Here is a 16,540-nt window from a genome sequence, read left to right on the forward strand (position 1 = left end):
TTTGAGTGAGGGCGCTGTATTCTCAATTTCCTGTTTGCAGTCTGCAATGGCCTATTGTTTGATTGGATATATTGCTACAAACTGTGTGTACAGCTACACAAGAATGTTTACCTACAGGTGATTCAATACTGTTCAGAGTGTACTAAATTACAACTAAGTCATTACATCTAATTAAAACATTTTTGAAAAAAAACATTCCAGTTGCTGCTAGTACAACTTTAACCTCTATCACTCACGTTTTCTCTTTGTGATGTGATTATATATTTTAATGAACAAGAATCCATATGCACATGAATAAAACAATGTGAATCTCAACATTCCAAACAAATCAGACATACTCGTTTTGTCAGAGGGAGAAAGTATTTTTTTTATTGTGTTGATCAACGAATGCAACATTCCTTCCTTATCTGCTTTCCAACACTAGATCTTCACCTAAAAGACTTATTTGTTGAAATAAAAGCGAAGTAGATCACAACTTACAGTGTACCACTTTTCTCTGACAACTATTACATTATCTCCCCTCGCAAATCGAGCTGGTCTAGTTTCCTATACGTGTTATGATCACTACAATCTTCTCCCGTGTATAGTCAAAGTGATTACTTTCAGCATAAGAATCTGTGTTTACCCCCAGCAGTGTTGATGTAAACGTGATGACTGTATAGCATCCCCACATTATTTACTTTCAGACTGAAATTGGAGTTAGGTAAACATTACATTCTAAATTCCAGTGATAATCAAAGCAGTTGTACTAACTGACTATTAATGGACAACTGTCTGAATGAAGTAACCAATTACAACTGCATGTCAGTGTGCGATAGATTACTACTGACATGCACTGTTCAGCCTTTCCCCAAGGAGGCAGTTTTAGCCAGATTATCAGTGAAATTCATCACTTTGACTATATGTAGAGAAGATAGTGATCACAGAGAACAGGTATTGGATCTAGACTTAAACCAAACAAACATCCTCATTGGTATTGATGGGATGAACCATGATGCACTGGGGGAGGGTAAGGTCGTCAACACAAATAATTTTCCATCTAGATCATAATTGTTGGATTTTTTAAATTCACATTTTCTATATTACATGTTGGTTTTATTGTTGTAAATAAGAAGGGCTGGTGTAGAATGAATACAAGGTATGAATCCCAAGATGTTATATTTTAAAAGTTACCAAATCACAGAAACTAGTATTATGATGTGTTAGCTAAAAGACTCCATTAGGTAAAATTGAGTTGTTAATTCAAATGATGGATTGTTTTCGAGTTCAAATTCTATCAATAGAATTCATCTTGTCATTCCATGTGTATTTTGTTAACAGACTTGATGTACACAGTCGCTCACCATATTGCTGTGTATCTTGACTTTGAACTTGTACTTGTAGCTAGAAAACAGCCATACTGGTCAAAACGTGCACCATACACAATATTGATGATATTGGTAAACTGCACCATCCAATTTGTGACATCAGCATGTTTGTCTGTATGCAAGTACTAACACAGCATGGCATACCAACAGTGGTTTACTTGCTAAATAAATGCCGAGTCATCAAAGACCACTCAAACACATGAAGAGCTATAGCCACCACATCATCATACTACCAACACAGATATATACCCAACTAATTTTTTAATAACACGAATATTACACAACGCATGCAGCTAACACCGAATTTGTTTTTTGAGCTGTTACATCTGATGTTGGTTATACATAAATATATCCACTTTTCTCCCCAATTTCAATAAAAATTCAACCCCGAAGTGATTCCTCCCTTATTTTACTGTTAAAACTTTATACAGTTTCCTCTTTATTTAAATTCATGTATTTTTTTTTTATCAGTCTCTTCACTTCCTTTTCTGAACTGCTACTCTCTTTAATAATTGCCAACATAATTTCTTTTAAAGAGTGCAAATGTCTATTTCACAACATCACACACAAACTAGTAATTGTTCACATTTTATATTTAAGATGATCAACCGTGCCCAGGATAGTGTGTTATTAGTTCAAATTATCAGCAGCAAGCCAAATATGGGCAACTGTACACAATGTATTATCTACAAAATTCTTGACGTATCACTATCATACGTTGATGATCTTATTGCTGACAATGAAGCATGCACTTGGATTGATTTTTAATAAGCGTGGTTGGCAACATAGAGGGATTCTCCAGCACTCAGACTGCTCACTCCACCTTCGTACTTGCCGAGAGAAGCGGTACCATTAGCCTGAAGAAAGGACATCATAACAATCTGGTTAGATGGATGGATGGATGTGTGACAGTGTGTGTGTGTGCCTGTATATATATGTATATACATGTATGCATATATGTGTATGTATGTAATTGTATGTATGTATGTATGTATGTATGTATGTATGTATGTATGTATGTATGTATGTATGTGTGTGTGTGTGTGTGTGTGTGTGTGTGTGTGCATGTATGATGTACATACATACATACGTATGCATGCATGCATGCATGTATGTATGTATATATGCATGCATGTACATATATGTATGAATGTATGTATGTACATCGGGTGCATGCATATATGTATGTGTATATGGACGTATGTACGTACATCATATAGCACATGTAGTTGTCGGTCTTGGACTACTGTTTGACGACATATGTTGCTGTTTGATTATACATGATAACCTTGCAGATATACACAACTTTTAAATACAAAGTAGCATGGTATCTCAAAAGCCCAGAAAATCTACATTACAGATATCCTGAAGAGCAACAGATCTATATATATAAATTTCCATCTTATTCATTGATATGGGCTGTACTACAACTTGTAATACTTGCCTTGGCTCTCTTCAACAGCTCAGCTTGACCAGCTTTGATACAATCAGTCTTGCCTCCCCATGCCTTCAGTACACTGGCTTGAAGAGCACGGCCATAGGAGAAAGTGAGTGCCCATGGTTTCTTGCCTGGCCACTTGTTGATGGCATCCAGATTGATGGAGGCATCCTCCTCAGACTGGCCACCAGACAAGAAGGTGATACCTATATATCAGAAAACAACACTGAATGAAGTCTGACTTCTTGAAGTTTTTTCTATGTTTAGTAGCATCCCAGATGTTTTCTATGCAACATTTTTTTGTGAGGACACTTTCTTGTAATTAACAAAACATATTCATGTCTATCTGAAGGAAATAAGCACTTAGGGTTCACGAATATTCAATGTTCATCTAATCCATATTCATGGATGCTAAGATCCATGAGGCAATGGTATACCACTCAAAGAACAAAAGAGATGAAAAAAGAGTTTCAATTTGATATTTCTTGCCAACCGAGCAAAATTTATGGGATACAAAATCATAAAATGACTCCAGAACCCAAAGTTTATGACAATAGCTTTATTTCCTGGTGTGGTGTTCCCCTTAAATGTTATTACAATTATTGTCTTTATAGTTTGCTCGCCTCTATGTTTCACCAAGTACATTATTTTATCAAAAAGTTTAGTAGTCTGTTGATCTGTTTTAATACGACAATCTGTCATTTTGTTGACTTTAAATCAGGCAAAAAAAAAAAAACCTGTGATATTTCATGAGATATGTACAGACATCGCTGGGGAAAGAAAACGTGCATGAATGCCACGAAGACAAAGAATTTCTTATCTTTTTGTTATAAATGCTAAAGAAAATGTTTAGGGTTGGAGGCTTAAACTAGGGTCGGTCAGGCTATCAGATACACACTCAATTTATTTTCAATTGGCCTTAGAAGTTTGATTTTTACAACTAGTCTTGGCTGTGTAATTGTATCAGAGAGTGAGACATGCTTTGAGATTACCGAAGGAAGAAACGCTAACCTGGAACGGCAGCAGGTACAGTACGTTGCAGGGCTGTCACTGTGGCATATGCAATGTCCTGTGGTGAGTATTTGGTAGTGCAGCTGTGTCCCTGTGTTACCATGTTGGGTTTAAGTAAAGTGCCTTCCAAGAAAATGTGGTGGTCGCTCAGTGCCTTGTAGACAGCAGCCAAAACCTTCTCAGTCTCATACTGGCATCTACGTAAATCATGTTCGCCATCAGGCAAGATCTCGGGTTCAACAATGGGCACAAGGCCGTTCTGTAACAAACAAACAATAAATCATAATATCAACGACACTTAAATATTTAACAAATACACTCAGTATATAGTTTGATAAGCTGACAGGTTTGACTGCAAACTGTTAGTCTTGTTCACTTTATAACAGACAGCACTGATTATGTTTATAAAGTGAGTATACACTGTAGCATTGATGTAGTAGGTGACGGTGGACCAGTGGGCCCTCTAAGCAAATTTGATGTGCCATTGACACACACAATCCCTAGTGACACACCAAAATTTGGTGTTCCCCTATCTCTTACTATGTGGTGACTCAAAGGAAATGCCAGTTTTTATCATTTTGACTCACAACAACAAAATTTGGCTATCATTTGAGGACACACTGATCAGTACATACAAAGTGAAGGAGACAAATGCCTTACCTGTTGGCAAATGGAAGCATAACGTGCCAGAACATTAGCGTTCTCAATTATTGCCAGGTTTGATGGTGTGTATTGTTGGATCTTGAGGACACAGCGCCACTTGGCGAACTGAGCGCCATCTTTCTTGTACTGTGCACAGCGCTCTGCAAGTCCATCCAGACCCTGAGTTGTACATTCATTGGTGGTACCAGCCAATGGTACAACACCCTTGTCAACCTGTAGTGAGAATACCAGGACAGTCATTTAGTTCAATAGTGGACAGATTGAAATTTTACTCATTTCTGATTAACCGTTCCAAAGTAACTACATTTTAATTGTCTCATTTATTCTTGGAACCATAAACAAGATATTTTCCATCCGTTGATTAGAAATTTACTCTTCATAATAACTTGTACAAACTATAAGAGGTTCATTGACAGAAGTAAAAGAACTTTCCAGGAGCTTTTTGACAGTTTGAAACATTTTTAGAAGATTTTAAGGCCGGCCAACTGATGTCATTTTCTAGTTCTAGGGAGTTTTCTTTTAACAGATCTAATCAACAAACAGCAATTTGACTCACCACATCAGAACATTTGGTGAAAGCATTGGTGAACTACCAGTACTAGTATTTCTTGGTGCAAAATATAGTTAAATTTATGAACATAGATTATTTTGGCAACAGAAATTTTTTGACACTTTATGGCTAAATGTTTCAGAATATTTCATTTTTTGAAAAGGTGTTTCACTGATTAAATTAAATATTTTCCAGGACTTTCAGGATTGATTTAAAATTCCCAAACTTTCAAGGACTTCTGACCAGCCAAGTATGAATGAACACTTACGATACACATTAGGATTTTCCATACATTAATGTCTGGAATCAAACTTTCAAGAACGTTTGAACAGCCAAGCATGAACCCTTATGGTACACATCAGTGTGATAAGGTTGTATTTGCTATAAAAAGTGTATAGCAGATAACACCTTAATATCGCACTGACCCTGACGTGACAATTAGGATTTTCCATACCTTAATGCCTGGAATCATTCCCTTCTTCTTCAAGACTTCAGTAAATAAGACACCATTGTCGTCTTTCTGGTAGAAGGTTTCGTGGTACATAATAACACCACTGATGTTTTCAGTCACAGCATTGTCAGCAGAGAATAACAACTGACGGTAAAGGCGACGATTCTCTTCAACATTTTCACAGTTGATGGCAGAGAAACGTTTGCCCATTGTACCTAAAATCAAAACAAAAATATACAGTTATTCTTGATGCATGAATCTAACAGTTTCACATCCTGATCATTGCCCATTCAACTTAGATTTGATTTTAAAAATTCAAAAGATTCCAAACTTTGAAAAAAAATCTGAAAGGAAAGAAAGCCTTTATCACACAAAAAGCCACTTTCTCCAAAACCTAAAAAATGCAAACTCCAAGCAAAAAGGTCAGAAAACACAAAGGTTTGTGGCGATACCTCATTTTGCCCTGAACCTTTACACTTTTAGAGTTTTCCTCAATCTCTTCTTGGGAAACAGTAATTATGAATAAAACAGGCAGATCTTACTGTCATATGATACAGCAGTCATCCCTAACATGCCCATTTGACATGCTAATGATAGACAACAATTTCTTGTGACACCAAAATTTGGTCTTCCCCTATCTTTTACTATGTGTTGCCTATTTGACATGCCACTCAGGTGAGGCAATTTCTCGTGACACACCATAAATTTAGTATGTGGCGACTCGGAAGAACAACTATTTTTCTCATCATTTTGACCCTCAACAAAGATGTTTTTCTTTCATCAAAGGACAGACTGATGTGGGGACTCATGATAAGAAACCAATTTTTTAAAAATAATATTTTGATTGAAAACTTCATAAAACAATGTTTTATTTTCATATTATATTAAAGGGCACGCTGATGTGATGACTTAGCAATAAATCATTTTGATCAAAAACAAAAATATTAATTTATTAGAAGGTATATTACTGTATATTAATAAATTGTAACCAGAGAGGTGAGACATGACTGTGTCAGCTTACCTGTGCTCTCATCTGCAGCAAGGATGCCTTTTCCTGGGGCAACAATGGCATTGGCAATGTCTGCCAACTCCTTCTGTTGTTCTCTGGTCAAGTATTGTGGACAACAAGACATCTTGACTGTTTATGTAGGTCTGTAAGATACAACAGTAAGTAAGTTAGATTCTTAGAAAAAGATGTGCATGTGGTGGTGGTGGTGGTGGTGGTGATGGTGATGGGGGGGGGGGGGTGTTCCACACATAAATTATATGTATTTGTGTAGTTCTTCAGTTCAAAATCACAGTGTAACAAATATAATTATGGTTGGTGTTATATGGGAATTGAATGGACAACACAGGTATGAGAAAACTGACAGCTACATGTATATTATCAACTTAAATAGTACATTTTACTTCATCTGTGATGCATCAAACTGGTCACTGAACTCGAAGTGAAACTGCATATTGTATATCATATATGTACAAATGTATAGCCTACAGGATGTCTACTCTGACTGAATAGACAAAAAAATTATATGTTCATTTTTATTGTCATTTGGAAAACTATAACTATCAGTTATTTCCACATTCCATGATCAATAAGCATTTGAAAATTAGACCAAGAATGATTTTATTTTCACTTTTTAAAACAATATTCTGTGCTTTTCTACATGCTAAAACATCAAATAGTCATATTACGTAATGTGAAAGTTTGATTTGAGAAGGACAACATTATCATGTCAAAAGAACATGACAGATTGATTTACAGTCACGTATTTGACAGTTCCTGATAGAGGTCAATGCCCTTCAATCAACCATGATATATTTTACATGTATCGGGCAACAGACATCATTCCGACCCAACTGACATTTTATTGAGCAACAAATTGTGAAAATAATTTTTCATGTACATGTATTACTATTTCGGCAAAAGACATGATTGTTCTACAACTGATATTGTACATACAATGTAAAGGAATTATGAAAATAATTTCATATGCATCATCCAACAGACACTTCAACATACCAAGAAATTTGACATTTCAAACAACTGAATTGTGAAAATAATTTTACATGTACCAGGCACAGCCAACATTCCACAACTGACATTTTAAGCAAATGGCATTATGAAGATAATTTACAATTACATCAATCTTGTTAGAAATGATGAGTACGCTTATGAGTGAATATCAAATTTTCCAGTCCTCAGTTATTCCAAAGGAACTCTACACCATTCTCAGTAATAGTTTCAACTTTGTTACATCTGGAGCACTGTGTTGTCCCTTCTGAAGAATTTAAAGTTGACTGACTTTAGCATGTAACTTTATAAAAATAGACTTCAAATAACTCATAAATTGATAATTGATATATGTGGGATGAAGCTCAGTCCTGTGGGGAGATGTTGGTGGTAGCCTGGGGTCCTAGCAGAGACCACGTGGATTAGTACATGTAGTAATAATACTTGCACATATACATGTATATGGTCTCGGTATTTGACCTACAGTATGGGGAAGCACAATGTCTTACAATTCGCTGCCCATTTAGTATTTCACATTCAACAAATACAAGTAGCAATTTGTGTTTTATTTTGGATATTTATGAAATAGTTGAACCTTCTTTGGCAAAATGTCAGCTACTAAGACATAATCCAGAGGCCAGAATACATTCCTTACATGAACAGCAATCTTGTCATTTCAGATGATGGTAATGATACCCTGAAACAGTCGGACAGTGTAAAACATGGCCTGAAAGATTATCTGCAGCAATGTGGAAAAAATCCTCATGTGAGCTATTTCTTGAGATTCCTCATAACATGTACATTTCCAACAATCAAGACATCTTGATTTATTGTGTTATTATAGAACCATAATCTTAACCACTATCTGGCGAATCCCGATTACGCCATCATGAAATATTGATCTACGAGTGTCTGGGCTGCAGCCAGCCAGCCAGTCAGACAGATAACATTACATGTGTGACAGTGAAGCTGCACTACATTGTGTAGTGTTAGGTCCAATTAATTTGACATGTGTTGCTGTACTTTTATTAAAAAGTTTACTGGACCCTCAAATTACATATGTACTACCCTTACTTTAAAAGAGGTGTGTTGAGATTTACGACGCAATTTCTAAACGTACTACACATGTGGGAAACACTTTGACTATTCCTATGAAATCAAAGTTTATGTCTAGAATTTATGAAGTACCGATAGAACAACAAGAACCTACATGTATGATAGTTGTATGAACATCATACAAAACATGTAACACTTTGTAATGCATAGGCCATCAGTAGCCTCCAGACCTGTAAATCTCTATTGAAATTCAATTACCGGTATATGAATGGCTAAAACATGTCATCTTCAAATTTCAATTTCATGTTAACAAAGCACTTCACGTATGAAATGGAATATTTTTTACAAATAAATTATATTCTTAAATTACTACAACTGCAATTTTTGGTAGTTATTACAACAGCATATATTCATTTCATTTAGCAATAAACGACATACAACCCACGCATGACCTTTCTACCATGAACTCCACAAGAGAATATTAAACACATCACATACTAATAGCATAAAATTATCTGAGATGATATTGATGAAGATGGAATATTTATTGCCAAAAGATTGTTTTTTCTTCAAAATATCACCATCTGTTTGTTAAACAAGTACTGAATAACAATTTTTTTAAAGACTTTAAATCACAACTATTAGAACGCAGCCAGTATTTGAAAATTTAAAAATTAAATAATTACAGAGTTACAGAATTTGAAATAATGCCCCCTCTACCACCATTGTTGTATGTATTTTGCACATTTCATGTTGGAGCACACACAAAAGGGAAAATTGCTCACACTTATGGCCACTCACATGGCTTTATAAAATAATACAAAAGAGCAAAATCTCCTTCAAAGGATAATGAAAGATAACATCTCTGTCAAATAATCAACACATTAACTTATATTCAAACACAACTTGTCGTCTTTGCAATTTTTCAAAGACTACATGATGGCATAAAACACGCATGTGTTCCTTTGAAATCATAGTCACTTTCACTTGGCTAGTTATCTGCTATCTGAGGAAGCAATCTGTATTCTCAATGTCTTGGGAGGCCAGAAAGGAAAGGTAAATTTTGTGTCTATAAGATACGCTAGGAGGCTCACTATTCCAGATAATTTATAACTATTACCATACTTTTATTTGTTCCTGTTATCAAAAGATTCCCATAAAGAATAATTTTTACAGATTACCACACACTCACAAACATAATTTCTCACCTCTTTATGTTATTTTAAAGTCTGAAGTATGTCTATAGAATTTAAATGTTGCATCTCTCTGGTATGTTACACTGAATGTTACATGTAGCCTCATGCAAGACAATCTGTAGGTGGAATTCCAGTGTACAGAATTCTAATTTATATTGAAACAGATCAGGTGACTCCCCAATCGGTCAAAAGCTGAATCTACATTTCAACAGGTACATGTAAACTAAACTACAAATCATATAAAATGTCCAGATATCTTTATTCTTTACAGTAAAATAAATATTAAAATTTCAAAGTTCATGGACTTTGCATCAGGTCTGTTTGTCAGTATGGAGGGATATAATCATGCAGTGAAGTCATGGATGAAGCTACATGTACAAATGTACATGCACCACAGATTAGCTGAGAATTCTCTGTACCTGCAATAACATTTCACCTCATGCTAGAGGGTCAAAATAGAACAAGAAGGTTGACTTATTCTCATGTGAGCCTATAGTAATGCATCTGAAGCATGTGGCGTGAAAGTTATGGTGTTGACATAGAAACTGAATGTATGTTATTTTTATGCTGCACCTAGGCAGTAATATCATATTTTCAATTATAAGAATGTCGCTATGTAAAATGTACTTCAAGACAACTTTACCTGTACATGTACATTCAAGAAGTATTTCAGGTACCGAGAATTGAAGTTAGGCAAGTACATTAAATGTGTACACTGGGTTTTACTTTCATGTTTGTAATGTTTTTGTCACAGTTGTACATTTTGTATATGCACAGTTTGAATATCAAAGTATACACTTTGAAAACACTGAAAATATACTAAATTCAGTCATGTGAGCGGGTTTTTTAAGTCAATAGATATCTTTGTTAGGAATCAAATCCCAGTGAACTAATGTTTTTGCATTCTAAATCAATCACTATACATACCTATCAAAATGCAACGACTACAATACATTTATAATAGCAATGTAGTTGTGTTTAATATGTCTATAACAAATGCTGGGCTTGAATTGAACTTTTAAGCTGGGTAGTTAGATTTTGCTAATTGAACTGTTTCAGATACAAATTTCTATTGATGTTAAATATTTGCAGAAGAGATCTAGTGATTTCTCATATTTCAATTGATACAAATATAATAATAGCAAAAGTAACAAATTTCAATAATACTGTATTATGTGTCATCTTGTGTGAAATATTACTCAACGCCATAGAAATCACTCACAGGTTTACACTTTGGTGCATCATTCATTTCATTTGCAAATATTTCAGGAATTAATGAAAAATCCCCTTAAAAACTCAACTTGTACCTCCTTGGCTCAATGGCTAATTAACAAGTTTCATATGAAATGACAAGAACTTGCTCCCAATTGAGGTTGAATTTAAAACCTTTCATTTCTACTTTTCAGCCCTGCACAAAGGACCTTCACCAGGAATCTAAATACAAATAAAATATCAGTCCATAATAAAAGGTTTTAAATTCAACCTCATCGGGAGCAAGTTCTTTTATATCTTACATTTAAGTTATTTTATACTGGACTCATACCTATCACTTCAAGTTCTAGCCTCCCCAAGAAGTGTACATTCTCCTGTACATAATGAAACTGTTTTTGCAGCAAACTCATCAGTATTTTCATACCGAAATGAAGTGTATCAATACCATGAAATTAATATAACTGTCCACGTACTACCACTTTAATAGTATGATTATTTTTAGAAGACAGTTTCATCTTATAATCTATAAATCTGACCAGAGGCAGACAACCTAGCTTGACCCAAATGACCTCCAGACTAGTTATGTATCAGCTGACATCATTATTCTCCTCTAGGGATGAAGCCAGTGGCAGTGTAGTTACTGACATCTTGTACATGTATGTATGATCTCCAAAAAACTACACTGTAATTTACTGTGATTTCAAAATATCCACTGATCTTGTGAATGTTATATGTGGCTTGTAAAACTAACAAACAAAACTAAAGGTACATGTGCACAATATACATTTTTTTTGTATGCTAAAGAAAGTGGAAACTCAAACTTAGCAAAATCCTAGGACATATACTCATTATATACATGTACACACCATTAAGAATTATAATAATACTTTATTTATTTACCTCTCACTATTATTGTTGTTTGTTCTTTTTTTGTTCTGTGAGTGCCTGATACTTACATCTGACACAATACCATAGTTCTCACTCAAAGAATCATCAATGAGAATGTGTCTGATGCCAAAACTTACAGGTACAGTATCTCAGAACACTCTGTTCGAAAAGAGCTCAAGAAAAGGGCGCAGATGATGATGTTATTGTTATTATTTGGTGTTTCTGTTTGTTTCAGTTTCAAATGTCAAGTGTTATATTGTACGACTGATTCTGGTTGGCTACACTTTAGTATGAGATTTGGTATGAAAACTCCTATAGTATTGTGTCAGATATACACATGTACATGTAGGTATCACACTCACAGAACTTATAAAAAGATCAAACGAAATAAAAGTAAGAGGTGACAAAGAAATCACTGCCAAGTTCCTACATCAGATTTTAATCAGATTGTTTGTACCTGGTGAATACAAAACTATACCTGGTGAATACACAGCTAGTATAAATATCCCAGGATAAGAACAATCACATACCATTGTCTTGTACATTTCATATTCTATGGCACAGTATTGAAACATTATATAACCATCCACAACATGCATTTTTTTGGTTCTCACAGAACATACATTTCAAAGGGACAAACTAATAATCATTTTCATAAACATATTTAATTCATTCCTTCACATGTGTTTGTTCTGAACCTATTGATACATGTATGATGATTTGAAATATATTGAATTCATTTACGACAATGACAATATACATGTCAGTGATCATACAAGTTATTCTTTTACACTTATAAAATGCCCCAACATGCATTTTTTGGTTCGCATTGAACATGTTTCCTTTAAAGGATTGAAAGTGATAATAAATGTCAGAGATACATTTAAATCTTGCACATGTTTTTGTGTAAATAAGGTTTTTAAATCAATAACATTTGATATTCATTAACTTGGAAAGCTTCTTTTTGGTTTCCAGTGATTTCTATGTTATCTTGCATGTGTACAAAAAGTTGATGCAAAGCTTGAAGTACATTGAGTTTCCATCTGATACTGACATTGTACAATTTACCATGTTTGGAAATATAAACTTGATCATATTATTTCAGCCATCTTGTTAAAGTGGCCATAAGATGAGAATACGATATGCATACATATATTTTGGATTTTCAATTTATAAAATGATTTCATCTTGGCTTCCTACATGAAAAATCAGAGTGAAACAACATGGACAAAGTCTGTGCCACAACTCAAAACATTGCAAAAAGCTAAACATGAGTAAAAAAAGAAAGAAAGGTACATTATTGAAAAATAACAAACATTTTACACATTTATCAGTCTTTTGCAATTTATTTGAGTTACAAACAAGGACTTGGCATATGTTGTTGTTTCATATTGATGTTTCAGTAGGATCCCATAATAAAATTGTTTTAAACTTTAAAAATCCAAAATAAATACCCAATCCTCATCTATATGGCCACTTTAATGCAGAACATACTTTGCATACTAGGAAGTACGAACATTGAGTTTTACTTAACCCAAAATTTTGAAATATTCAATTCAATTAAAAAATGTTACTGTCTGCATATAATTCCATTTAGCTTGTCTTTGTAATTCTACAGTGTATTTAGACTTGACAATAATTTTCAGTGAAGTATACTTTGACTTGAGGTGCAGTTTCTCCTATATACACGTAGACCATCATGACCTGTCCGAATTCACTAGAATATTCTTGTTTGTTTCAAATAACATTATTCATGCATGACATCATGCCTCAACCAGCCAATCAGAACACTAGGAAATGACACACCCTTTACATACCCCTTAACCAGTAATACATCATTGACAGGGTCTATTGTTCTGTCACAGCTTGTTTTCCTCTATACCTGACTTGTGATCACACCACACTGGGAAAACAAGTTAACAATTGTCTACATGCATGTCTAATAAGGGCACTCTTTGAACAAACAACCATGGAAAATTTCCAACCTAGAAATTTCGTGATTCATCACCCTACCAAAACATATTACATACAATTAAGGACATGTTTATTATCTTATCTTATACAAGATGTAACAGCACAGAATTATGTGAAAGAATGTTTGTGTTGGCCACGTCACTAATCATGATAAACTCAGTACAAAGTCCTTACAGTACACTGATTAGCATATTCCATTTTCCCACTCTATGGGCAAAGGAAGCAAGCAGTTAACCCCAAGGTACATTACATAGAATGAAATACTACTTTACGATTCAAGTCATGAAAAATGACTTCAGTGAAACCATTTAGATGTTAGATTTTACAGAACTCCGTCTAAGTTGAATGTTCACTGACCTTTACATTCTAATTTGTAATCTGCCAGTCAGACATTAATAGTACATAGCTTGGCAGTTAGTATATATATAAATCTCACAAATTTGCATTAGACAAATTAAGCTACCAGTGTTTCATTTCACATTGGCTTGTCACCAGCTGACTTGGACAATCCTCCTACACACCCCTAATATCTACCAATCACAGCACTGCTGGTACCACTACCACCTATTGTGAACAGTATTGGGGCCACCAAGGAGATTTCACTTGAAAGATGAAATATGCCACAGTACGCTGTTCCATGTAACTACACTGTATAGCATTAGTACAACTTATACAAGGAAGTAATTATTTTAGGGAAGGGTTATTGTGCAAGCCATGAGTACAAAACAAGAAATACCAGATTTGCTAAAAGGAAGACAAAGTACCAGAAATCAAAGAGCATTCCTTAAAACAAGGACACACCTACCTACACACACACACACACACACACTAACAATATTACTGGTACATAATTAAGTCGAGCAACGATGATGTGGCACTTTGTTGGTGTAAACAAGTGACAAAAATATCTTCAGTTTTTCTGCATTTCTGAACCCATGATGCATTCTAAAATTCAGACATCTGATATGTTCGCTACAATCTCTGATAACTGAAATAATATCTATGGGGAATGACCTTTTCAAGCAAACCTGGTCAATGCCCTTGGTTTACCGATTTATTGCACGTAAAATTTGCCTACGGAAGCCTACTTGCTGTTTACCATACACACAGAATGAGGTGTGATACAAAGACTTTCACTCTTATTGGTCAATTCTGATATATAACAAAGGCAAGCCCTTGAGTACAGCATAAGAGCATGAACAATGGTCTCTTGGGTCACAAATGGATATAAAGAAAATCTTTCCTGGGTCCAGAACTTTTTAGGTCTGTGTGAAAGACTAACTCCGAGCATTGTGTAATGGCTAATGCACAGATGTGATAATACAAATTTCAATGACTTCATCTTTATTCACTGAAAACATATTTCTTTAAGTTTAAAGGTTGGAAACCTTGCTATGCTTTAAAGCGTCACCCTCTAATTACCTTTTGTAATCAGAGCTTAGGAACGGCTTTGTATTTGACCCGTGTTGCCATGCTAATGTTACTGGGGTCTCTACATTCTGTTCTTAGTCCCTGAGAATTGGTGTACATGCTTTAGCCATGTTAGAAATTCCTGTAGCCCATACATGGAAAGATGACCTTCTGTGAGTAGACAAGTAACCCCTATCTGACTCTTCTGAGTGGATCAATACTTACATGTCTAAGTATTGGTTACTGAGCTATATTGACCTTCAAATGACCTAAGACGCATGACAATTTTTTTAATGTCACCTTCAATATACACTATATTGTGATAGCATGAAAGGCACAGAGCATTCAATAGAATGGTAAATTAAATACTAGCTTTATTATCTCAATAATAGATCCATGGTATACATGTAGCATGGACAGTGGGCCACAACATTCTTTTTAAACTGCCTGGCACGGATATATTACAATGCAAAGCTATGTGCTTACATACATTTAAATATGTATCTCGATAATTATCATAAAAGAGATTTTGTAAATTTGGTACATGTAAAACTGTTTTTGATGCATGCAAAACAGTTTTTCCCCAGATTTCTGTTTATAACTTACAAACTCATGAACGACAACCAAATACGCCAGCAGTAAATATATCAGAATTGTATTATTCAGATATTTTACAATTCTGGTATTTACTCGTGCATGCAACCTGCTATTCATTTGTCGCCGTAAGCCTAAAGTCGTTCACGATCGCCCCTGTTCGAAGGAACGACGGACGTGGCACACTACATGTATTATTCGACCACGGATATCTTTGAGGAGACAATCTACTTGTACTATCGTACAATTTTTCTTATTTTCACATCATGAAGGAAGGTGCACTAGGCACATGACAAGATATATATGTAAATATGCACTGCTTCATTGCTTTAGGTGTAAAACTCAACCGGTGTGAGATTGTGAGCACATAATCACGAATAACATAATCCACCGCTTACTAATACGTTCGCCGTGCCTGGCCGACTACGTGACAGACTGAATGGCGAACCTTTGAACTCGGCGTCTGCGCTGCAGATTGCCAGTCGACAAAATTACTGTGAAAAATCACCCTCAAACTTGAGATATTTGCAATTTTCGGCTGACATTTACACGACAACATGTACATATATAAGAACGATAACAAATAGTAATTGTGAAGTTCAAAAGTAACTTACCACTGGATAGATTTACAGAGAGCTTGACTAGCACTTGCCACACACAGCTAAACCCAAGGCAGGAGGACACAATTTGCATAAGACGTCACAATTGCCTCGGTC

General features: G+C 34.9%; 1 protein-coding gene across 1 annotated transcript; it reads right to left on the bottom strand.

Annotated features, from left to right (window-relative positions):
- Positions 1-352: 352 nt before the first annotated feature.
- LOC144448874 (fructose-bisphosphate aldolase C-like) lies at positions 353-16,540 on the bottom strand. Its single transcript, XM_078139210.1, has 7 exons — positions 16,439-16,540; positions 6,502-6,632; positions 5,484-5,695; positions 4,477-4,692; positions 3,817-4,075; positions 2,812-3,011; positions 353-2,224 (listed from the first exon to the last, which is right to left on the bottom strand). Exons 2-7 carry the CDS (start codon positions 6,611-6,613, stop codon positions 2,132-2,134), a joined length of 1,092 nt encoding a protein of 363 aa, XP_077995336.1. The 5' UTR covers positions 6,614-6,632; positions 16,439-16,540; the 3' UTR covers positions 353-2,131.

The sequence above is a fragment of the Glandiceps talaboti genome, chromosome 18, assembly GCF_964340395.1.
Source record: "Glandiceps talaboti chromosome 18, keGlaTala1.1, whole genome shotgun sequence".
Taxonomy (NCBI): Eukaryota; Metazoa; Hemichordata; class Enteropneusta; family Spengelidae; genus Glandiceps; species Glandiceps talaboti.